Here is a 25,910-nt window from a genome sequence, read left to right as displayed (position 1 = left end):
GATCCCATCTAACCTGATTAGATCTAATCTAATGGACAAACATGTTAAACAATACTGGTAAAATAAGATTGGATCCTATTCTTATAGATATGTTTTAACCTGAATTAAAGTCTTAGTCCAACCTGGCCATATGCAACTATCTTAACCACCCGATAGTTGCATAATCCCTCTGTTTTAACCTAGCAGAGACTCTGACCTGCATGTACCGTACAATCCATCCTATCTCAAAGGATTCTAGCATATCCTAATAATATATATCCTACCCTAATAGATCTATTTAACTTAAACTAGTATAATCTAGTCATATCCAATCTAATCTAGATTTTATCTAATCTATTATGATCTAATCTAGAGTAAGTTACTTAATGCTGGAACTAGAGATAAGGCCATACCCCTCATGCACTTAAAACTAAACTAGTGCCTTAAACCAACTCAGCCACATGCATGAGATCTTATCTAACTAATAGAGTCATGATGGATTGCATAATCTATCTATCCCCACCTCACATCAAACAAACTTTTGATCTACATCACGTGGTTTACCTCATTATCTATCTTAACCATATTTTCCAACCCCGATAATATACACTAACCTAGAATCAATGAGACCAAGACCGGAGAAAAAAATATCAACATCGATAAGGAAGGGTATAACAGTCAAAGCGAATCTCGAGATGAATCAGGACTTAAACATTTTGGATAAAGTCTTTTCCTTGCCATAATCTTTCTTACCTCAACCTGTTCAGTTTATATCCCACATAAATAGTAGCTGGATACCTATGCTCTCCCAATCTTCCACTACCTCCACCACCACCATCAGCTCCACCAAGCTACATAAATATATAAATATATATTATTACTATTTGTAAGATCTAAATGCTACTTTAGTTAGTATTCGGTATGATAAAATGATAGGGAGAATAATAAGGTCTAATTGACCCCATGTGTTGCTAATAAAGTATACATCATGCTGAGATTTTTGTTTGTGCATATGTTTTGAGATAACTTAGTTATACACCCTTTCCTTAAAATCTCGGGGGCGAGATTTCTGTTAAGGGGGGTAGGATTTGTAAGGCCCAAAATGTGTATAAGAAAAAAAAATACATGAAGAAATAAAATAGCAAATTCAGAAATCTCAAATTTTACTTGAGTGTTGAAATTTGAGGACTGAATTTTGAAAACCAAGAACTATTTTGGAAAAGTAAGCAATAGAAAAGTTTTCCAATCAAACAAATGACCATTCATTTCATTAAATGATGCACTATAGTTATTTTATTCTTATGAAAATGTGGTGAAACATTTTAATAAAGAGTCACAGTTTAAACTTGGGACCTCAAAGTATATATGAAAATCAAATAAAAAAAGGGATTTAATGGAACTATTCATTCCTCCCATGAATAAATAATAAGGAAATGAATAAAAAAATATATTATCTTAAACAATAAGGTTTATATTACTAGTATTATTAATTGTTGACATTTGGAATCTGAAATTCAAAATAAGGATTTGAATCTAGTTTGAATACAAGGAAGTAAAGTAGAAATTATAAAGGAAAAAGAAAAGAAGTTAGGAAGCTTACCTGGGCCCTGGGCAGTAATTCGGCCCGACTTCCCCCACGCCCGCACGCGCGGTCACTCTGCCGAGTGGGCCGCGGGACCGCTCCTCACCACGTGGGCCGCGGAAACGGCAAGCGTCCCTTGCTGACCGACGCGCGGGTCCCCCTAGTCAGCCTCCCTGCTACTCGACCGAGCGTGCGCGGTGGCTTCACAGTGGGATCCACCTGTCGGATCTATCCCTTCCGAATCTCACGCTTCCGTTCCGATTTCATGACGCGCTTCCTTGGTCACCGCGGGCGGGACCCACTTATCAGCGACCGTCACGTGGGGTCCATCTGTCAGACTGGTCTCCTGCTTCCTCGCGCTCGGGTGAACTACCGGCGCTATGAAGCCGCGCGGACTCCGCCTGGGCTGCCGTGATTCTCGGCCAGATCACAATACCGGGTCGCTAGCCTCGCCTTTGGAGAACAAAACCGAGCCCGCCTCCTGCTCAAACATCCCGCATCGTCACCAGCGATCCCTCGACACCAAGAAAGAGAGGGCCACGAGAGAGAGAAGAGCCTCGGACCGTGGGAGATTGGCACCGTCGCGTTTCGATCTACGCTCGCGTTTCGTGATTGCGTGAGGTCCTGTGCCGCGCGAGGGCTCCCAGCGTGTTGTCGGGCGGAAGAAAACACCCCCCCGGTGCTGCTGGCCGCGCTCACCAGTGCGGGCGGATCGCCCTCGCCATGGCAGACTACCGTCCTGACCTCGCGCGTCGGTGAGTTGCCTCCCATCTGTTCGCCATATTCTCTGCTTCGTGTAGCAGCTCGTCGTGTCACGAATCGGTCACCGAGGCGGGGATGGCGCTGCTCGCCGGAGCACCGCGCCGCTGTCCCTAGGAACGTGCTGCTCGGGGCTACGTCAGGATAGAAGACGGTGTTCTAACCGTTAGATCTCTATCCGATGGTTAGGATCCGATCTGAACGCATCCCTTCGTGCACCTAATCTGAACCATTAGATTGATGGCCGACAATCGTGATCGCGCAGATGATACTCTCTTCGGGATCGATCGTGAGTCGTTGGATGGGATCGGGCGGTCCAGAACCCTCCTTACCTCTTTAAAACCGCCGTCGTCGGATCGTGGTCCTAGGGTTGTGAGCGCATACCGGTTTGGTGTGATGGCGATCTAATCTGGATCTTCAGATTTTGATCGGACGGCTCAGATCCTCCAATACCCCTTCGGCCGACCCCTTTTTACATAAGAGCCCCTAGATTTATTCAGAATAAACCCGCAGTCCACTCAGGTGCATCACTGAGTCTTGGATCATTTTGCGCTCTAGCCCCTGGAGTTTCTGATAATAATACGCCAAGTCCAGAGAACAATAAAAATAGAAAATTAAGTATAGAAAATGATTTTTAATACAAAAACAATACTAGAAACTTGTATAATTCATATATAATTCATTTTAGCTCCAAATTGAGTCATTCCAGTTGCAATAATTTTGTATTAATATTGTCTACCAACTAGTAACACTGTTTATCCATGAAACTTGAATTAAAATTATTCATTTGGATTAATCTATTCTAAGCACTAAATAATTTCCAAAATTCATAACTTGGTAACCGCAACTCCGAATTTAGTGGTTCTTGTTTCTACGATCTCGTAACGTCGCATAGATTATTTTATGCAGTTTGATGTAATGTTAATTTTGCCTATACATGTTTGTCTGTATTGGTACGTTTAGCAGTGAGGACACTTATCACCTGAAGAGCAAGTTGGTACCTGGAATCTCAAGTCCCAGGCGAGTTGTGCCCTTGATTCACTTTTGTTACCCAATAATGTTCTTTATAATCATCTACCATGCATAGGTTAATTTTGATGGGACCCGATAGGTCACCCTAGATTGTTTATCTCATCACCTTGTTTACCCATGAATCACTTGGGTAGTTTTGCTATTGCTTTACATGGTTTTGGGATAATCATTTATTATATCTATGTTTCAATTCTTTTGTTATTCTATTTAGGTTCATGTCAAAATCATTAATGTTAATTGGAACATAGAGCTTAACTTGAGTAACACGTGCCACCACAAGGGATTAATGGGACGCCCTTGGCTGACTAATTAGGAAAGCTAGTGGAATTCTACCTTACCCGAAAGGGGCAAGGGCAGTAGGGGATTGCATGCAAGGAGGTTCTCGGGTTGATTTTGCTGCGATGGCGGTCAGACGGGGGATTCTTGCAAGTGCTCTTCCCATAAACTGTAGCGGGTTTTTGGAAGCTAGTGGAACTTTGTAAAGGCCTCGTAGTGGATCCCTAGCCATTCACCTCGGTAGTGTCTAAGGGCCTTGCAAACCCTGGCGACATGGGATACACGACTTGTGGGTAAAGGGTACAACCTCTGCAGAGTGTAAAACTGGTATACTAGCCGAGCTCACGGTCATGAGCAGCTCAGGACTCTCTGATGATTAATTTATGGAACTAAATTCAATTTGTCATATGCATTGCATCGCAGGTGATGTTGTTACTTTTGTTCTACTACTTAATTGGGTTGGTATTTACTTATACTTAGTAACTGCTAATAAAATTTTGACCAACTTTAAAAGCAATGCTCAGCTCTAACCATCCTCTTTGGTAAGCCTTACACTTCACATGAGCTCCCACCTTTGGCGAGTTCATGCACATTATTCCCCACAACTTGTTGAGCGATGAACGTATGTGAGCTCACTCTTGCTGTCTCACACCCCCCCACAGGTCAAGAACAGGTACCACAGGATGAGGCGCATGGAGGATGTTGCGATGTGTTCGTGAGAAGTCTAGGTCGTCGTCTCCCAGTCAACTTTAGGTTGCTGGACCGTTGTCTCCTTATAATGTAATTACTTATTTATTTTGTACATAACTCCGATTATATAGTAAAGAGGTGACATTCGATCCTGTGCCATGATTCATCATATGTTTGAGACTTGGTCCCAGCACACCTGGTGATTATGTTCGCGCCCGGGTCTTGGTGCCCCAAAACCCGGGTGTGACATTATCGTAGATCGACTTACGAAGATTGCCCACTTCCTTCCAGTTAGGGTAAAGTATACAGTGGCCAAGTATGCAGAATTTATACATTGCTCGTATTCTCAGTTTGCATGGTGTTCCGAAGACTATAGTGTCGGATCGTGGACCGCAATTCATGTCCAAATTTTGGGAAGAACTTCACAAGGCTTTGGATACTAAGTTGCTCCATAGTTCGGCCTATCATCCTCAAACCAGTGGACAGACTGAGAGGGTAAATCAAATACTTGAAGATATGTTACGGGCTTGTGCTTTGGAATTTCCCCAAAAATGGGATGATTGTTTACCATTAGCGGAGTTCTCATACAATAATAACTATCAAGAAAGCATCAAAATGGCACCTTTTGAAGCCTTGTATGGACGACGATGTCGTACTCCGCTAAATTGGTCAGAACCAGGTGAAAGGTACTTCTTTAGGCCTGATATAGTGAAAGAGACCGAAGAAAAAGTTCAGAGAATAATTCATCATTTGAAGAAAGCTCAAGCTTGCCAAAAGAGTTACGCAGACACACACCGGATACCCTTATACTTTCTAGTTGGAGATTATGTCTATATGAAGGTCTCCCCAATGAAGGGTGTAACACGTTTCGGGGTAAAAGGGAAGCTCGCACCTCGATACATTGGTCATTTCCTTATTCTTGAAAGATATGGGCTCGTGGCGTATCGACTTCAGTTACCCGAAACCTTGTCTGCAGTACATAATGTGTTCCATGTGTCACAATTGAAGAAGTGTCTTCGGGTTCCCGATCGAACCATTGAAGTAACGGATATTGCCCTAGAACCAAACTTGACATATTCTAAGCATCCTATTCGAGTCTTGGATCAAAAGGACAGGGTTACCCGAAGAAAAACTCTCAAGTTTTACAAGATACAGTGGAACCAGCATTCCGAAGATGAGGCTACATGGGAAACTCAGGATTTTTTAGAAAGGAACTTCCCAGGCTTTTTTGCCTCATGTAATTTGTAAAGTGTGTATAGTTGCTGTAATAAAGGAATAAATCCCAAATCACCCAAGCTTTGTACCAGAAATAAGGAAATAAAAGTATGACGTGTTTCCTTTTCCATTACTTACCCTAAGACTTTTAATCTCGGGACGAGATTCTTTTATGGGGGGAAGGATGTAACACCCCTGGTGTTACTGTTACTAAAACTTGAGAATAACATGATAAGCATCAGCATTTCATATGTTTGATACACCTAGAATGCATTCACTAGGCAAAATTTTCAAACAAGTTGTATTGTTATGACATTTTGCAAATAAAACCCTAGTGTAGGGTACTTAACCTTAAATGTGGTTCTGAGGGGTAAAACAACACCCAAATGGAAAAACCCTAAAGCTTAAGAAAAATAGTCATAAAATGTTACTAAGAAGGGACTTACATTACATTCACACCCTTGAAATACCAAAAACCCTAAAAAGGACCCTGGAAAACCCTAAATCCAAACCATAGGGGGTTAAGTGCAAAATTAGTCCACTTTTGGACTAAAGTGCAAAAACCATGATAATAAAGTGTCCTAAGTCATATGGTTCACAATCATGAAGATTTGCAAGCTAAACCCTGAATTTTGGACCTATTTGCAAAAAGACCCTATTTGAGTTCTAACTCTAAGTCTGAAATTTAGTGATATTTGCTCAACTTTGGAGCTCTATATCTTCCAAACTATTGAGAATTTACCCTAGGTCACCACATAAATATTATAGACCTATCAATGTTGAACAACTTTGCTTAAGGGGTTCAACATGGTTGTCATGAAAAATATGAAGAAAAATGCACCCAAAGTCGGGCTGTCAGGCTGCCTTTAGTCTGAAACCAGTGTGATAGTGTAACCGAGCCATCTTTGGACTAAGATTCAATCTTGATCTAATGAGAATTTGGCCATGGTTGCTATGACAGGATTGTAGCTGGATCATTGGGCTATAACTTTGCTAAGGAGTGATGATTATGTTACTACATGAAATTGGGAGTAAATCTCCCTGCAAATTGCTCTGTCAGTTGTCTGAACCCAGCTCACCATGGTACAGTACTCTGAATAGGATCAGATCAACAGCTCAGCTCGACGCCGACGAGCCGCGCGCAATTCGTGCAGTCGTCGCCGCGATTCATGCTCGGATTTTGCTTAGGGTCACACAAATATCATCGTCGTGGATAACTCCGGCCAGTAAACTATTCCGGCCATCATGCCCACTTGCCACGCGGTCGGTCGAAATTATCCTCACTGGAGTTGGCTGCCCGATGACCGAACGCCACGTCGCAACCCTGGTAACATACTGGTCCGATGATCGCCGGGAGGGCCGCCACGGTAAGGGGCCACGAATCACCATGCTGGTGACTCACTTCTTCTCTGACCGCCACCGCGCTCAACCCAAATTCCCGGCCACCGCTCACTAGGCCTATAAATTGAGCACCCCCTTGGCTCCGCCATGTATTCAAGCAGCTAACACACTCACCCGCACCTCAAATCCTCCACCAGAGAACTCTAATTTTGGATTCTCCCCAATTCACTTCCGAACTCCGCTCAGTTTAGCCTCACCGCGGCCAGCTTATTCCAGGTCAGTCCCAGCGCTTTGATCATTTGTTCTAGCGTTCTTAGGTCCTCCTCAAGCTCTTCGACCCCTCGGATTGAACTAGACCGCCATGAATCGCCGGGAACGCGTTCATCTGTCCGTAAGGTCCACGATCACTACGGCCAGAGCAAACCTAGTAGCCATTCGTGAAATTGAATGAGGGGAAACCTCGGTTTAGGTCTGAATCTGGAGTCAGTCGTCGGAGAGCACCAATCCTTGCGTGCTCCGCCTAGTCTAGCTCGCCGGAGCGTGGCTCCCCGCGCGGTTCACCGTCGAGGATCTCAGCATGTAAAGAACAGAAAGGCGGAGGGTTTAAGTGAAAAGGTCAGCGACACAGGGAATAGTATCTAGGACTCTTAATGAAATAGTTAAATCGTGTGGGCGTTTTTGCAAAGTTGCGCAGGTGTAAGCGCGGGCGCGCGCTTCTGCTATCCATGGGCCAACTTGGGCTACTTCCAGCCCAGCACTATTCACAATTTTTCTTTTTCTTTTTCTACCAGAACAAAAACAATTCCAGAAAATTGTAGAAAAGTGATAAAAATGTCAAACCAATTTTCCTAGGTTTTTAATAAAGTAGTTTCATGATTTTTAGATCAAATAGGGAATTTTGGAGCATTTAAAATATCCTAAAACATTGTTTCTGGATTTTTAGAAAATAGATAATAATTCCAAAAATCCCCAAACTTTTTAGATGACCTTTATATAATATTTAGAAGCCTTGGGTAGATTTTGGTATGATTTGGACCTTGTTTGATAATTAGAACCCAAAACCCCCACCCCCTGCTCTTTGAACTTCACTGTTGACTCCGGAAACCCTAAGTTCTCGGAGTTCCGTGAAGGAAAGTTGTATTCAAGATTTTAAAAATAAACCTTTACTATTCTTGCACTTTCATGAGCATTACATGGCATTCATTCTTTTATATATATATATGTGTGGTTATATTTAGAAAACGAGGAAGAAGTTGAAGTAGAAGAAGAGAAGACTTCACCACCACCACCTGCGGAACATCAGGCAGGAAATTGTTTTTATTTTGACATCTGCGGATCCGAGCCTGACTCACCTATATACGAAGGCAAGCCCCGGTGCATTTGCCACCTCCTTGTGTTTTAAAAATCTTTTTCACTTGCTTGATGCATTAGGTGATAGGAGTTGATTGCTAAAACATTTCCTGCATTACCTTCCTTGGATTTGATTACCTTCCTTGAAATCCTTGTTTTACAAAAAGATTTTGATGCTTAGCCTTGCTTTAGAAAAACAAAATGTTTTGTTTTTACAAAAGATGTTGTGGCGAAGGTGGGTGGGATGTTTTCGAAAATAAAACTTGATGGTGGATCCATCATGGCCATGATGGGTTCAACATCGGAAAAGATGTACCTCTGCCAGGTACCAAACTTTGGGTTTGAAATAATTAAGCTGAGACTGGGCGGGTGACTTGCACGAGAAGAGAGTCTCGGTATAGTGTCTCCGTCTGAGTCGATTAAGGACCGTCTCGATGTAGGCTTGCTGACCGAGGACCATTTAACTGGTCACATGCCTCGTCATGGGTAAGCTTTGCCTCGGCAGACTAAGGCCAGAATAAGATAACATGCAATGGGAGTGGAGCAATGGCGAGAGTAGCGTGTACCCTCCGCAAGAGGCTGACGGTGGTGTATCTGTGCTCTCGGTTGACGTGAACCTGATCCGGTCTTAAGAACCCCGGTGGCGGGTTGACATATGCAAGGGTTAAGTGCTACATATGTCGTGTGATCGGAGATCCTCAGCTGAGTATAATCGATTCGGATCGCCGTACCTTCTCGGTTATGAAGACTTGGTCACTGCCCTATACGTAGAACTCTAGTAAAGATGATGGGTTGTTAAGAAATTGGCTAGTGCAGGTCAAGTGATTGAACTAGGGTAGAAAGAATTCTAGTTATAGGTAATTTTACTTGACTTGACAAATAAAACTGGATTTTTAAGGATCCACTTTTAGTAAGCATTTCTGCAAAACAGAGTCTTTGATTATTGAGAAACCTTACCTTGACTCCCTTATACCAGCTACCCTTGAGAGTCTTTTCTTTAGTCGGGTAAGACTTGCTGAGTAATTCCATACTTAGGGTTTTATTCCCCATCGTTTTTAGGTGAGGAAGCAACCAACTTTTATTTAAAGCTGCGGGAGGAAAGGATCCTCCATAAGAACTTTTATTTAAAACTTATCGGGAGGGGTTTTTGCCTCCCTTGGTGTGTAATAATAATACTATGCACTCATAGGTTATATCCTGATCTGTAATATATAACTCCGTCTTACTTTTAAAATAAAGGTAAGTTCATGTAATCGCTTCCGCATTCTCGTAACTCCGATGCTTGTAATGTCTGCGTGACGGGTGAAACGCTCTTGGGAAAGGTAAGAAAAGCAGATACCGAACTTGTCAAGTGATTCAGGGGCACCTACAGGGTTGTCTGAGGTCCGTTGGACAAGGACAACTGTAGGTGGGCCTAATGACTTGGGAGGTTCCGTCACAGTTTGCCTCATCCAAAGTAGTTGCGCACAACACTATCCAGCGGCAACATACTCGGCCTCAGCGGTGGATAGGGCAACGAATGTCTGTTTCTTGGAACTCCAAGACACCAGGGACCTTCCTAGGAATTGGCACGTCCCCGATGTGCTCTTCCAATCAACCTTGCACCCGGCATAATCGGAGTCTGAATATCCAATCAAGTCAAAGGTAGACCCCTTTGGATACCAGATCCCGAAGCAAGGCGTAGCAACTAAATACCTAAGAATTCGCTTAACGACCACAAGGTGACATTCCTTGGGGTCGGATTGATATCTAGCACACATGCATACACTAAGCATAATGTCCGGTCTACTAGCACATAAATAAAGCAAGGAACCTATCATAGACCGGTATGCCTTTTGATCAACGGACTTACCTCCTTTGTTGAGGTCGACATACCCATCGGTTCCCATAGGTGTCTTCGCGGGCTTGGCGTCCTTCATCCCAAACTGCTTGAAAAGATCTTGTGTGTACTTCGTTTGAGAGATGAAGGTGTCGTCCTTGAGTTGCTTCACTTGGAACCCAAGGAAGTAGGTCAACTCGCCCATCATCGACATTTCGAACTTTTGTGTCATCACCCTGCTAAACTCCTCACAAGACTTTTGATTAGTAGAACCAAATATTATGTCATCGACATAAATTTGGCGCACAAAAAGATCACCATCACAAGTTTTAGTAAAAAGAGTGGGATCGGCTTTCCCAACCTTGAAAGCATTAGCAATTAAGAAATCTCTAAGGCAATCATACCATGCTCTTGGGGCTTGCTTAAGTCCATAGTGCGCCTTAGAGAGCTTGAACACATGGTCGGGGTACCTGTCATCCTCAAAGCCAGGGGTTGTTCCACGTATACCTCCTCCTTTATTGGCCCGTTGAGGAAAGCGCTCTTTACGTCCATTTGAAACAAACTAAAAGAGTGGTGAGTGGCATAGGCTAATAAAATTCGAATAGACTCTAGCCTAGCCACAGGAGCAAAAGTCTCCTCAAAATCCAAACCTGCGACTTGGGCATAACCTTTTGCCACAAGTCGAGCCTTGTTTCTTGTCACCACCCTGTGCTCGTCTTGCTTGTTGCGGAACACCCACTTGGTTCCCACAACATTTTGCTTTGGACGTGGCACCAGGCTCCATACTTCATTCCTCTTGAAGTTGTTGAGCTCTTCCTGCATGGCCAACACCCAGTCCGGATCTTGCAAGGCCTCTTCTACCCTGAAAGGCTCAATAGAAGAGACAAACGAGTAATGCTCATAAAAATGAGCTAAACATGAGCGAGTTGTTACTCCCTTGCTTATGTCACCCAGAATCTGATCAATGGGGTGATTTCTTTGGATCATCGCTCGTACTTGAGTTGGAGGGAGCCATGGTGCGTCTTCCTCTATCACTTGTTCTTCCTGTGCTCCTCCTTGATCATGTCCCTCTTCTTGAGGTACCTGTTCACTGTCTTGAGTTGGAGGATGCACCATTGTGGAGGAAGATGGCTGATCTTGTTCTTGTTGTTCATGTGGTCGCACATCACCCACCATCGTGCGCATTGCGGTCGTCGGAACATCATCTTCATCTATGTCATCAAGATCAACTTGCTCTCTTGGAGAGCCATTAGTCTCATCAAATACAACGTCGCTATAGACTTCAACCAAACCCGATGATTTGTTGAAGACTCTATACGCCTTTGTATTTGAGTCATACCCTAGTAAAAACCCTTCTACTGCCTTGGGAGCAAATTTGGAATGTATACCTTTCTTCACCAGAATGTAACATTTGCTCCCAAATAGACGAAAGTAAGAAACATTGGGTTTCTTACCGATAAGGAGTTCATACGAGGTCTTCTTCAGAAGGCGATGTAGGTAGAGCCGATTTATGGCGTGCCAAGCTGTGTTCACAGCTTCCGACCAAAACCGCGCGGGCGTCTTGAATTCTCCAAGCATCGTTCTCGCCATGTCGATAAGGGTCTTGTTCTTCCTCTCTACCACACCGTTTTGCTGTGGTGTGTAGGGAGCAAAGAACTCGTGCTTGACGCCTTCTTCCTCAAGAATACTCCTCCACTTGCAGATTCTTGAACTCAGACCCGTTGTCGCTTCTTATCTTTTTCACCTTGAGCTCAAATTCGTTTTGAGCCCTCCTTAGAAAGCGCTTTAGGGTCCCTTGGGTTTCTGATTTATCCTGCAAAAAGAACACCCAAGTGAAGCAGGAAAAATCATCAACAATTACAAGACCATACTTACTTCCCTCGATGCTAAGGTAGGCAACGGGTCCGAAGAGGTCCATGTGAAGAAGCTCCAGTGGTCTTGATGTTGTCATCACTTTCTTGTTGTGATGAGTGCTTCCCACCTGTTTCCCTGCCTGACAAGCTGCACAAGGTCTATCTTTCTCGAAACAAACATTGGTTAGACCTAACACATGTTCTCCTTTTAGAAGTTTATGAAGGTTCTTCATCCCAACATGTGCTAGATGGTGATGCCATAGCCAGCCCATACTAGTCTTAGCTATTAAGCATGCATCTAGATCGGCCTCCTCTTTCAAAAAATCAACTAAGTAGAGTTTGTCGTCTAATACACCCTTAAAAGCTAATGAACCATCACTCCTTCTAAAGACAGATACATCAACATTTGTAAAAAGACAATTGTAACCCATGTGACACAATTGACTTACAGACAAAAGGTTGTAATCAAGTGACTCTACTAGAAATACATTTGATATGGAGTGCTCGTTGGTGATGGCTATCTTTCCCAAACCCTTGACCTTGCCTTGATTCCCATCTCCAAAGTTAATCATATCCTGGGAATCCTTATTCTTGACGTAGGAGGTGAACATCTTCTTCTCCCCCGTCATGTGGTTTGTGCATCCGCTGTCGATAATCCAGCTTGAGCCCCCGGATGCATAAACCTGCAAGGAATTTAAGCTTGGGTTTTAGGTACCCAACTCTTGTTGGGTCCTACAAGGTTAGTCACAATAGTTTTTGGAACCCATATGCAGGTTTTGTCTCCCTTGCATTTGGATCCCAACTTCCTAGCCACTACTTATGCATTCTTACATGAAAGAACAAAAGAAGTGTTGCAAGCATGGAAAACTGTAGTGTCGGCGTTTCGGACCCGGGGGGTCCGTAAGCCAAACAGTAAATTTGTCGCTGTGTGCCCCTGCCTAGATGGGTTGGCGCAAGATGGAACACAAGGGGAAAATACGGCTCGTGTTATCTCGCACCAGGGGTGCTCGTAGTAGGGGTTACAAGCGTTCGCGAGAGAGAGAGAGAGAATGAACCTCTTCGTTTGCTCGTCCCTCCGCGCGACCCTCCCGCAGGAAGGCCCTGGACCTCCCTTTTATAGATGCAAGGAGAGGGTCCTGGTGTACAATGGGAGGTGTAGCTATGCGCTAACGTGTCTGGCAGAGAGGTGCCTGAGCCCTGTGTACATGCCAACGTGGCTGTCGGAGAGGTGCCAGCTGGCGGTGCTGCTGGGATCCTGCTGACGTCTCCTTGCTTCTGTAGGGGGCTGAGAACCACCGTCGTCATGGACGCACGCGGGGAGCCATCATTACCTGTTACCGGGACGAGCCAGATGGGACGCCGGTCTTATCCCCTCGTAGCCTGAGCTAGCTAGGGGTAGGCTAATGATGTATCCCCTGTGGCGCGGTCGGTCCGAGCCCAAGGTAGGGCGAGGCGGAGACTTCTCCTGAGGCTGAGGCCGGGGTCGGGCGAGGACGCGATTCCTCCCGAGGCCGAGGCTGAGGCCGAGTCTTGGGGTCAGGCGAGGCGGAGACCTCCTCCCGAGGCCGAGGCCTAAGGTCGGGTGAGGCGAAGCTTCCTGTTGCGCCCGAGGCTGAACTTGCTGTTGTCAGCCTTGCCCGGGTGGCTGGCACAGCAGTCGGAGCGGGGTGAGCGGCGCTGTTTTCCTGTCAGATCGGTCAGTGAAAGGGCGAAGTGACTGTGGTCACTTCGACCTTGCCGACTGAGGCACGCGTGTCAGGATAAGGTGTCAGGAGATCCTCGCATTGAATGCGCCTGCGATATGGTCGGTTGGTGAGGCGATTTGGCCAAGGTTGCTTCTCAATGAAGCCTGCCCGAGCTAGGCCTCGGGCGAGCCGAGGGTGCGCCCACTGCCTGAGGAGGCCCTCGGGCGAGGCGTGAATTCGTCTGGTACTGCTGTTCCCGCCCGAGGCCGGGCTCGGGCGAGGCGAGATTGCGTCCCTTGGTAGACGAGGCCTTGACCTGAACCGTGCCCATCAGTCTTTGCAGTTTGTGCTGAGGGTGCTTACCAGCCGTGTTTAGGAGTGTTTGGGGTACCCCTAATTACGGTACCCGACAGTAGCCCCCGAGCCTCGAAGGGAGTGTTGGTACTCGCTTGGAGGCTTTGCCGCATTTCTCTGTGAGGGGACCTGATGCGTCACGATGCCCGATCTTCACGACGTAGGATCAATCTTCAGATAACTAGCTTCAAAGAAGCCAAGATAACTTGCTGCAAGCAGCGATAACTAGTGCAACCTGACAAATAAAACTCGAAGCCAACCACCGTCTTTAACCGGCAGCCTGAATCGAGGATTCGCCCAACCACACTCTCAAAGAACCAACCAACACAGCCTACAATCAATCGAGGAGACCTCGAAGGGAGTGGGAGCACCAATTGGGAGCGGATGAAGCCGCCGCTTCTGCAATCCCGCGAAGGAATTCACAAGAGCAAAGGGGTAGAGATCACTCTCAATATTTGTTAGCACACAGCTGAACAAAGGGGTTCTGTTTTAGATTATCATAAGCTGCCTTACATCTTAGACGTAGGGGGGTATTTATACTAGTAACAACCAGCCTTAGCAAGGTATAAACACAAAACAAAAGTATTTTCACGAGCTAATGTGAAGGAGCCTCTTCGGGAGATCTGCAGAGTTGATTTCCGTGTGGCTGTTTGACTTCTGCGCAGCCTTCAGTATTTTGACAATAACTTCTTCTAGGAATCTTCAAATGACGTGGGACTGGTTGCATTGGAAAGCTAACTTGATAAGCTTTCTCACCATATATAGCATGGTTAATGAAACTTCGTAGAATGATGCAGTTTAATACAAAAACTTGGTCATCAAGCTGACTGTTGACCTTCTGACCAGTCGGCACTAAAGTAGGTCGGCTGCCTTTCTGGTAGATGTGGTTAAGTCGGCTTTAGAAGCATTGGAAACTAGACTTCAAGAGTTTTCCAAAAAGTACTTATGGGCCTTCATAGCTTTTGGGAATTAAAAGATATGACTGTTTCTTCTGGACGGTTCTGTAGCGCTGGACTCACTCGGACATAGCTCTTCTTGCTGATTCGCCCTTGATATGTTTTGTCCTTCCTCTTGGGTGAACCTAAGTAATATCAACATACACGACTTAGGTAGCATAAAATTCTCATTAGTGTTTAAATGAAATTCATAAAGTAGCGCGTGCACCTCTTGCTGTAGCTTCTTAGCTCGGCTACATGTAATTGGTCCATCAAAGACTTGGGTTGGTGATGATGTTGGTTGTACTTGAGTTGATGTAGTATGACTTGGGGGTTGTAACATGTTGCTTAATGGCGTGGTCATATCATCCTTCTCCCCTTGAAAAGGAGTCGTCCTCAACTCTGAAATGTCTTCGCTTGTATATGGTAAGAGGTCAGCAACATTGAACGTGTTGCTCACGCCATAGCTTGGTGGAAGATCTATCTTGTATGCATTATCATTGATCTTGGCAAGAACACGAAATGGACCATCCCCTCGTGGCATCAATTTGGATTTGCGCTGATCAGGAAAACGCTCCTTGCGCAAGTGAATCCAAACCAAGTCCCCCGGCTCAAATAACACTTTCTTCCTATGCTTGTTCATACTTGCCGCCTTGCGCACTGCTTTGAGCTCAATTGCTTCCTTGGTCTTCTCATGTATCTTTTTTATATATGCAGCACGCTTGGAAGCTTCCATATTGGTTCTTTCCTGCAATGGAAGGGGCAACAAATCTATGGGAGCAATAGGTTTGAACCCATATACAATTTCAAAGGGGCATAAATTAGTTGTAGAATGTACTGTCCTGTTATAAGCAAACTCCACGTGTGGCAAACATTCCTCCCAATCCTTCAAGTTCTTCTTTACCATTGTTCGCAGCAGCATTGACAATGTACGATTCACCACTTCAGTTTGGCCATCAGTTTGGGGGTGGCATGTGGTGGAGAACAAAAGTTTAGTCCCAAGCTTTGCCCACAATGTCTTCCAAAAATAGCTCACAAACTTCACATCACGGTCAGATACGATGGTCTTGGGCACTCCATGTAGTCTCACGATTTCTCTGAAAAACAAATTAGCAACATGTGAAGCATCGTCGCTCTTGTTGCATGGAATAAAATGAGCCATTTTTGAAAATCTATCAACCACAACAAAAATAGAATCTCTCTTTTTTCGAGTCATCGACAGTCCTAAAACAAAATCCATGCTTATGTCTTCCCAAGGAATTTTAGGAGCAGGTAAAGGAGTATATAAACCATGAGGGTTCAATTTTGACTTAGCTTTGTGACAGGTGACACAACGCTCCACAAATCTGATGACGTCTCTCCTCATCTTGGGCCAATAGAAATGATCACTGAGCATTTCATAAGTCTTCCTTTGTCCAAAATGACCTGTTAGACCGCCTCCATGTGACTCCTGCAATAAAAGCAATCCAACCGAAGAATTTGGTACACAAAGTTTGTTAGCTCTAAACAAAAATCCATCATGTATATGATATTTTTCCCAACCTTTTCCATCTTTACAATGATTGTATGGTTCTGAAAATTCAGGATCATCATTATACATTTCTTTCAAATTTTCAAGACCCAAAACTTTTACCTCTAGTTGATTCAACAACACATTCCTTCGAGACAAGGCATCAGCGACCACATTGTCCTTACCTTTCTTATATTTCACAATGTATGGAAATGTTTCGATAAACTCAACCCATTTGGCATGGCGACGGTTCAGTTTGGCTTGCCCTTTCAAATACTTCAAAGCTTCATGATCGGAATGAATAACAAACTCTTTTGGCCATAAGTAGTGCTGCCATGTTTCAAGCGCTCGGACCAAAGCATACAATTCTTTGTCATACACAGAATAATTTAATTGAGCACCTCCCAATTTTTCACTAAAATATGCTATAGGTTTTCCTTGTTGCATTAAAACTCCTCCTATCCCAATCCCACTAGCATCACATTCTACTTCAAAAGTTTTAGTGAAATCAGGAAGAATAAGTACAGGTGCTTCAGTCAAACGTTTCTTCAATTCTTGAAAAGCATCTTCTTGTGAGTTTCCCCATTTAAATTCAACACCTTTCTTTGTCAATTCATTTAAAGGAGAAGCGATGGTACTGAAATCTCGCACAAATCTTCTATAAAAACCAGCAAGACCATGAAAACTTCTTACTTGACTTACATTCGTTGGAGCTGGCCAATCCTTGATGGCTTTCACCTTGGATTCATCCACCTCTATTCCTTTTGCTGAAACAACAAAGCCAAGAAACACAACATGGTCTGTGCAAAAACTGCACTTCTCAAGATTAGCAAATAATTTCTCCTTTCTTAGCTCATCTAAAACTTGTCGAATGTATTTCACATGTTCATCAAAAGACTTGCTGTAAATTAGAATATCGTCGAAGTAGACAACAACAAATTTTCCAATGAAAGATCTTAAAACATGGTTCATTAATCTCATAAAGGTACTAGGAGCATTAGTCAACCCAAAGGGCATTACTAACCATTCATACAACCCAAATTTTGTTTTAAATGCAGTCTTCCATTCATCTCCAGTTTTCATTCTTATTTGATGGTATCCACTTCTCAAATCAATTTTAGTAAAAATTGTGGAACCACTTAATTCATCAAGCATATCATCTAGCCGTGGAATAGGATGGCGATAGCGAACGGTAATATTATTTATAGCTCTACAATCAACACACATCCTCCAAGATCCATCTTTCTTAGGTACTAAAATCACAGGAACAGCACAAGGGCTTAAGCTTTCACGAACAAAACCTTTATCAAGAAGTTCTTGTACTTGCCTTTGTATTTCCTTAGTTTCTTCGGGATTGGTTCGATATGGTGGACGGTTAGGAAGTGCAGCCCCTGGAGTAAGATCGATTTGATGCTCAATCCCTCGAATTGGAGGTAGTCCAGCCGGTGTTTCTTGTAGAAATACGTCTTCATAGTCCTGCAAAAGATCAGCCACAACACTAGGAAGAGATGTTATGTCGTTAGGAGAAATCAAAACATCTTTGTTCACAAGTACAAAGAGTACTTGATTTGGGTTGTTCCTCACTTCTCTCATCTCAGATTTTGTGGCTAGCATAACTAGATGTTCTCCCTCTTCCTTCCTTTTATCTCTTGAATTTGGCTTGTAGCACTCGCTCACCGAATTGTGGATGGCACTCAATTTCTTTTGCTCTTCTCCTCCTCTACTTGCTGCACTAATTTCAGTTTTCTTTTGTAAATGTTCAGCCATGATTTGTTGAGGGGTCATAGGCTTGAGTACAAACTTTCTCCCTTTCAGATCTAGCGTGTATTGATTTGTTCTTCCACAATGCTGAGAATATCGGTCATATTGCCAAGGTCTTCCTAGCAGCATGTGACACACAGACATGGGTGCAACATCACACTCAACTATGTCAACATACTCTCCAATCTTGAACGAAACTTTCACTTTATAACCAATCTTGATATCTCCCGATTCATTCAGCCATTGGACATGATATGGATGAGGGTGTCGCTGCAACTTCAAACCAAGCTTTTCAACCATCTCACGACTTGCATGATTATGACAGCTCCCTCCATCAATGATCACCTTTACTACTTTGTCTTGCACTTTTGCTCGTGTTTGAAAAAGATTATGTCGCTGTCCAATTTTAGCTTCTTTCATTTGAACACTCAAGATTTGTGTAACCACAAGAGTAGTACCATGCTCAAATTCACATCCCGTTTGTTCTTCAGATTTATCAATGTCATCTTCATTTCCTGCTTCAGCTTCCTCTTCACTAGCTGATGTATATTCTCCATCATCAGTCACAAGGATCACACGATTATTTGGACACTCCTTTATGACATGACCACGACCTCCACACTTGAAACACTGAATACCACTACTCTTGGCTGTTGAACCCACTGATGTTGAAGTGGAGGCTGCTGGTTTATAACTCGTGTTTGGAGCAGCACCGTTCTTTCCACTAGAATTGCCTTGAATATTGGATCGCAAGCCTCCAGTTGAACCTTTTGTTGCTGAGGATGCAGCAGTAAACCTTGAGATCGATTTGCTTCCTCCAGTCATGGTTCGTGCACCATATGACAAGGGCTTGCTGCTCTTAGCATCTTGTTGCAGCTGTCGTTCAGCTTTGGTGGCTTGATGTACCAAATCAATAAGACTTTGGTACGGCTGAAACTCAACAATACGCTGAATGTTGCGGTGTAACCCAGCCATGAAACGTGCAATGGTTTGCTCTTCGTCTTCATACACATTGGCTCTAATCATGGCCTTCTCCATCTCCTTATAATACTCCTCAACAGAGAAACTTCCTTGCCTCAAATTCTGCAATTTATCAAAAAGATCACGCCGATAATGCTTCGGCACAAAACGAATTCTCATTTCTCGCTTCATCTCTTGCCAAGTAATAATAGGGTCCTCTCCATCTTCTTCACGATCACGAAGAAGTTGCTCCCACCAAATCAGAGCATATCCTTCAAACTCAAGAGATGCCATTGCAAGTTTCTTCTCCTCTGAATAATTATGTAGGCGGAAGATTTTCTCCACCTTCAATTCCCATGTGAAATAATCTTCAGGATCAGATCTACCATCAAATTTTGGCATGGTAAACTTAAGTTTTCCAAATCTATCTTCTTGGTTGACGCCTCTATGATGACGACGACCATAGCGATGTCGGGACTGATCATCATCCCCAAATTCAGATTCTTCATTGTCATTATTTCTTCGATTCCGGCCTCTTCCTCTACTATGTGCAGCACCTTGATTTCTCCTCCCATGTTCACTTGCTCTTCTAGAATAATTTGCTTCATCTTCTTCCCCATCTTCATCATGGTTTCTTACACCGTCGGGGAGTCGACGACGACCTCTGATTTCAGCCATAAGTGTCTGAAGATCTTGTGCCAACAGATCTTGCTTGGCTTCTATGCTTTGTTTGAGCTCATTGAATTGTATCAGGGTGACACATTCTTCAATCTCAACGTTGGGATCCATCTTCCTGCGAAGTTAGTGACAACAAGGCAACAAATATAGGTGGAATATGAAGCTATATAGAATCTCACAACCTCACCACTCTTACCAACCAAAGCTCTTATGAGTTCCCTGCGGGTTGCAAGAAAATGTGTGGTGGTAACAAGAAAGTGGTGGTTAAGCGAATACAAGACCAGAGTACCGATTACGATGACTTATATGTGGAGCTTGGTGGGGATTAATAAACAAGGGATACAATCTGAATTCTAGTTGTTGTTAAGTTAAATAACCATCCGACTAGAAGTTCCCTGCCTAGTGCTGACCACAAGATTCGAGTGATGTAAATAGATCAAACACACGTGCAAGAAATTTCAGATTTGATGCAGACAAGGAGTATGATTGGAATGCAAGTGTTGCAATCAGATCCAACCAAAATTTTGCACCAAATGATAATAGCAAACAGGTTGAACAACTTGATAAAACTTTCAGCACTTGTGCACATAAACAAATTGACTGTTCTACTTTTCTTTCACAATCTTGTTCAACACTTTTTTTGGCACTTTTTTTGATACTTTTTTTTATAGAACTAAACACAGAGATCTGATAGAATATTGCACACTTTATAATAATTAACAAAGAACTCAACCAGCAGCTATAACTTAAACAGGATCAAAGTTAACGCGAAGGAAATGATGAGGTTTTTTTTTCCAGAATTTCCTTTTTGTGGATATTTTCAGATATATATAAGAGGCTCAAAGGAAACACAAAGGATAGAGTGACCAGCAACTAAACAAAGATTCTAAGGACTGAAACTTAACAAAACTCACTGGAACAACAGATTGAAACAAAGGGCTATGGCAAAAAATATTTTATGGCTTTTTGGTGGATAGGACGATCACAAAATATATGTAGCTAAGGGTAAAGAATCCTACCGTGGCAACTGAGGCTTTGATACCAGATGATGCGTCACGATGCCCGATCTTCACGACGTAAGATCAATCTTCAGATAACTAGCTTCAAAGAAGCCAAGATAACTTGCTGCAAGCAGCGATAACTAGTGCAACCTGACAAATAAAACTCGAAGCCAACCACCGTCTTTAACCGGCAGCCTGAATCGAGGATTCACCCAACCACACTCTCAAAGAACCAACCAACACAGCCTACAATCAATCGAGGAGACCTCGAAGGGAGTGGGAGCACCAATTGGGAGCGGATGAAGCCGCCGCTTCTGCAATCCCGCGAAGGAATTCACAAGAGCAAAGGGGTAGAGATCACTCTCAATATTTGTTAGCACACAGCTGAACAAAGGGGTTCTGTTTTAGATTATCATAAGCTGCCTTACATCTTAGACATAGGGGGGTATTTATACTAGTAACAACCAGCCTTAGCGAGGTATAAACACAAAACAAAAGTATTTTCACGAGCTAATGTGAAGGAGCCTCTTCGGGAGATCTGCAGAGTTGATTTCCGTGTGGCTGTTTGACTTCTGCGCAGCCTTCAGTATTTTGATAATAACTTCTTCTAGGAATCTTCAAATGACGTGGGACTGGTTGCATTGGAAAGCTAACTTGATAAGCTTTCTCACCATATATAGCATGGTTAATGAAACTTCGTAGAATGATGCAGTTTAATACAAAAACTTAGTCATCAAGCTGACTGTTGACCTTCTGACCAGTCGGCACTAAAGTAGGTCGGCTGCCTTTCTGGTAGATGTGGTTAAGTCGGCTTTAGAAGCATTGGAAACTAGACTTCAAGAGCTTTCCAAAAAGTACTTATGGGCCTTCATAGCTTTTGGGAATTAAAAGATATGACTGTTTCTTCTGGACGGTTCTGTAGCGCTGGACTCACTCGGACATAGCTCTTCTTGCTGATTCGCCCTTGATATGTTTTGTCCTTCCTCTTTGGTGAACCTAAGTAATATCAACATACACGACTTAGGTAGCATAAAATTCTCATTAGTGTTTAAATGAAATTCATAAAGTAGCGCGTGCACCTCTTGCTGTAGCTTCTTAGCTCGGCTACGTGTAATTGGTCCATCAAAGACTTGGGTTGGTGATGATGTTGGTTGTACTTGAGTTGATGTAGTATGACTTGGGGGTTGTAACATGTTGCTTAATGGCGTGGTCATATCAGGACCGACCTTTCTCGGTTATACTTTGCTCCGGTGGGTGCGCGCGAGCGCACCCGCCGGGTGTAGCCCCCGAGGCCTCAGAGGAGTGGTTTGACTCATTTGAGGTCTTAATGCTTTTTGTGATGCCTAGGCCGGCCTTGTTGTTCCCTCATGCGGCCTGGTCGTAGCCCGGGTGCATGGTCAGGTTTCGAGTTTTTAGGCTGGTTTGTTGACGCTGTCAACGGTTTGGCCGTAGCCGGGTTGCGAGAGCAGCCTCCGAGCCTCTGCGCGGAGCGAGAGGACGATCAAGGACTGTCTCGACTTTTATTATACGCCCCTTCGTCGCCTTTCCACAAGGAGGAAGGGGGGAAGCGCCATGTTGCCCTCGAAGGGCGCCGAACATGGTGTCTCTAGTGAGTTGCTAACGGGTGATCCGAGTGGACGCCCGTGCCCCATTCGATAAGGGTCGGCTAGTGGCCCAGAGGCGCGCTCCAAAAGTACCTGCAGGTGATTTGCCAGACCCGAACCCATTCGATAGGGTCCGAGGGCTCGATGCCTCCCTCTGGTGGGATTCCGTTACAAAATCACTCCTGCTGGTCTCGGAAATGTCCTAGGGTACCTCGGGAGCGTAGCCCGAGCCTCGGCCATGTAACGGACGTACCTAGAGTCATCCCTCACTCTGCGTGCTCTGGGCGGCTGTTGAACCCTTCCGAGGGGCCAGCCTTCGAAGCCCTGATCAGTAATGGGCGCGGAGCCTGAGTGCTCTGGGGCAGCTGTCGAACCCTTCCGAGGGGCCAGCCTTCGAACCCCTGATCAGTAATAGGCTCGGAGCCCGAGTGCTCTAGGGCGGCTGTCGAACCCTTCCAAGGGGCCAGCCTTCGAACCCCTGATCAGTAGGAGGGCTCGGGGGGCCGTTTCCTTCGCCGAGAAGGTCCTTTTCAAAATATCCCCTTTCCCGGTCCCTGTAGTAAGAGAGAGAAAGAGGAAGAGGAAAAGGATACGAATTTAAATGGCGTGGCACACCTTTTTTGACGCAGTCATCATGGCGGAGGCGAAACGACGCCCGCTTCGCCTACCAAAGGTGTCGCTTGCCCTGCCGAGGAGTTAATGCGACGGGACGGGCGATTCGCGGGGCGGCCGTTGCACGTGCTCGAGTCGTTCGAGGAATGGAACACGGGCACGTCGTCTTCATGCCGTGGGAGAGGGCTCTCTTGCCGCTTCAGGAGGGGGCGCGAGCCTGCAGGCGATTTGACCGCTGCTTCTGCTCGTCTGCTGCTGCAATTACTGCCGGCCGACTTTTGGCCATATCGACCGTCGCGGCTCCCCCCGCGGCTGACTGACCCGTGATCGTTGTGCTCGATTGGCACTGTTGGGTCATGCGCAGGGCCGCCTCGAGTCGCGGCGCTGGTCCCGCACTCGAGAAGACGCGGCATTGGTGCGAGTGGCGGTGCGGTTTCCTGGCACGCAGTAACCGTTGCGCCCGTTGCATGACCTGCGGGCCCGGGCCTTCACGCTGACCCACCGGATGCGATGAAGCCGAAGGGGTGCACAACCGTGGTGCGATTGCACGCCTCTTGCATAGCGGTCCGCCCTTTCGCCCGCTGGTTTCGGCGAGGATGGAGGAACGCTTATAACCGCGGGGCGGTTACTTGCTTCGCGTGCAGTAGTTTGGCTTCTTCTGTTTCCGGTCAGCTCGCATGACATGTGGGACCCAGCCCCACGTCAGAGGGTGGGAACCCTGGAGCTCATCGATGAAGACTTTGCCCATAGCGCTCAGAATGCGAGTGGGGAGAGCCGCCTTTAAAAAGGGATCGATCCCCCGGGCAGTAGACATGCCTCCGCACTCCCCTCATGCATTGCGCCCTTCCACCTTCCGAGCCCCCGGATGGGGTGCACCCGTGTTGCCTTCGTCTTGCTGCCGTTGGAGGAGCGCGACCCCGCGGGGGTTGGCGCTCTTCAGACATCGCTCGGCTTCAAGGATTTTCATCATGCAGCCCGACTGCAGTCCCTCACCAATGGTCATCCAAGATGATGACCACCAGCTTCGCGGTGGGGGAGAGCAAGCCGGGCTGTGGCCTCCCTCCTGCCCTCAGCTTCAAGGATGTTCATCATCCGGGCTTGGGAGGAGGGCGCACCGAGTTGGGGCCTGCCTCCACGCGGGTAGCGGCCCGCTCCTTCCCTCAGTGATCGGGGGAGAAGGGTGTTCGCCACCTGTGGTGCTGGCAGCGCTGCGGAGGAGGCGTCCTCCAGCTACGCGGGGGAAGGCAAATTGCTGCTGTTAGGACAGGGTGCAGCTATCCGTCTTCCAACCGGGCGACGGTCGTGGGCTGCACCGGGGGGTCGCACAACACGTCGTACGCCGCGAGGGCGGTACTCGTGTTCTAGGACGGTCCTGTTCTCGTTCTTGTGGCAAGAGCGGGAGTGAGGACCTGTCGGTGCGCTTTGGGGTGGCTGCCGCTCGCTGGCGCGGTGTTGGTGGGCAGGTGGCCGCTGTCGTCGGTGCTGAGGCGGTGGTAGCCAGAGGAGGTTTCTCCGCCGACGAGACCGTTGGCGGAACCTACGGTCGGACCTCCGGCTCTTTGGCTTTGATGGCTTGTCCTCGCCCCTCGGGTGGGTACGTGGGCGAGGGCCTTTTCACAGCACCGTTGCCCTGAGGTCATCGCTGCTGCTGTTTAGCCGCCTGAGGCGGAGGTTGTTATCGCTGCCGGTGGAGCGGTCGCCGGCGAGCCACCTGGAGTTTGTTGTCCCGCAGGCCCTCTGGTGTAGAGGTTGTTCGTACCCTCGGGAGTGGAACCGGAGTTCCGTTTGTAATAGTACCCTGAGTATGGGTGTTTGTTCATTGTGGCCGCTGAGGCCTGAACATTTGGGCATTTGAGCGTGATGCCGTGTTTCTTCCTCATTTCGAGCACTAGGACTTGCCTGTCGGCTAGCTGAACCACTTAACCGAGCGTGAGTTGCCTGGTGACAAGTGAGGTATCCGTATCCCGGAGGCGTAGGAGTCCCTCGGCTCGGTCGGCCTTGCCGCTGAAGGCTTCTCTTGCTCAGTTTTAGAACCATCGGCTGCTCTGCGATGAGCTGAAGTCGGAGGCAGCAGTGTCGGCGTGGACAGAGGCGGAGTTGGCTCGAAAAGAGGCTTCGTCGGCCCGAGAGCACGTGGCTTCCCAGGCCGAGGAGGTGAAGCAGCGGCGACTGGAGCTTGGCCAGGTCATCCACGAGCGGGACCAACCTCGGAGTCACGCTGTCGAGGCCGTGAGCCGGGCTGAGGTCCTCGGAGGACAGCTGGCTGAGGCTTCAGAGCGGCCAGCCGAGGTGTCCGCTCGGGCTGGGACCCTGGTGGAGACCCTAGCTATGAGGGCCCAAGCGCGGTGTTGGCGTCCTCCTTCGGGGTGGAGATCCTTCCGCCCGTATCGCCGTCCGAGGCTGGGCCAGGTTCCGCCGAGGGTGGAAACGTCGCCGAGGGTGCTGCTGCTCCCCCTGCCGATGTCTGAACCTGCAGGAACAGTTTGTCTATAGTATGCGTATGTTTTTCGCGGCTGCTGGGGCCTAAACATTTTAACGCCGGATTATAAAGCTGCGTTTTCTTTCCTCTTGTTTCGTGTGTTAGGACTTGTTTGGTAGAAGAATCCCTCGTCCGAGCGTGAGTTACTTTTCGCGAAAGGTGATGAGTGAGGTATCCGTATCCCGAAGGCGTAGGAGTCCCTCGGCTCAGTTGGCCTTGCCGCTTACGTGTACTCTCGTCGTTTTTAGGGTTCTGCTATCGAAGCAGTCGAAACGGCACGAAAGTCGTTCTGGCAGAAAAGTTTTCAAGCATTAGGACTTGTTCGGTAGCAGAATTGCTTATCCGAGCGTGAGTTACTTTTCGCGGAAGGTGATGAGTGAGGTATCCGTATCCCGGAGGCGTAGGAGTCCCTCGGCTCGGTCAGCCTTGCCGCTT

At 46.2% G+C, this 25,910-nt stretch overlaps 1 protein-coding gene across 1 annotated transcript in view; it reads right to left on the bottom strand.

Annotated features, from left to right (window-relative positions):
* The window catches only part of LOC109945085 (uncharacterized), a gene marked incomplete at its 5' end in the record, with an annotated part of 73,680 nt that extends 54,267 nt beyond the window's left edge, over positions 1-19,413 (bottom strand). The window contains 6 exons of the mRNA XM_020550882.1: positions 15,352-15,472; positions 15,626-16,391; positions 16,527-17,147; positions 17,595-17,860; positions 18,239-18,835; positions 18,938-19,413. Of these exons, the coding sequence (XP_020406471.1) occupies positions 15,352-15,472; positions 15,626-16,391; positions 16,527-17,147; positions 17,595-17,860; positions 18,239-18,835; positions 18,938-19,413 (2,847 nt within the window). The remainder of the gene's footprint in view (positions 1-15,351; positions 15,473-15,625; positions 16,392-16,526; positions 17,148-17,594; positions 17,861-18,238; positions 18,836-18,937) is intronic.
* Between the last annotated feature and the right edge of the window lie 6,497 nt (positions 19,414-25,910).

This window comes from Zea mays, chromosome 3 (genome assembly GCF_902167145.1).
Source record: "Zea mays cultivar B73 chromosome 3, Zm-B73-REFERENCE-NAM-5.0, whole genome shotgun sequence".
Taxonomy (NCBI): Eukaryota; Viridiplantae; Streptophyta; class Magnoliopsida; order Poales; family Poaceae; genus Zea; species Zea mays.
The sequence above is the reverse complement of the archived record's forward strand: the minus strand, read 5'-3'. Positions and strand labels throughout refer to the sequence as shown.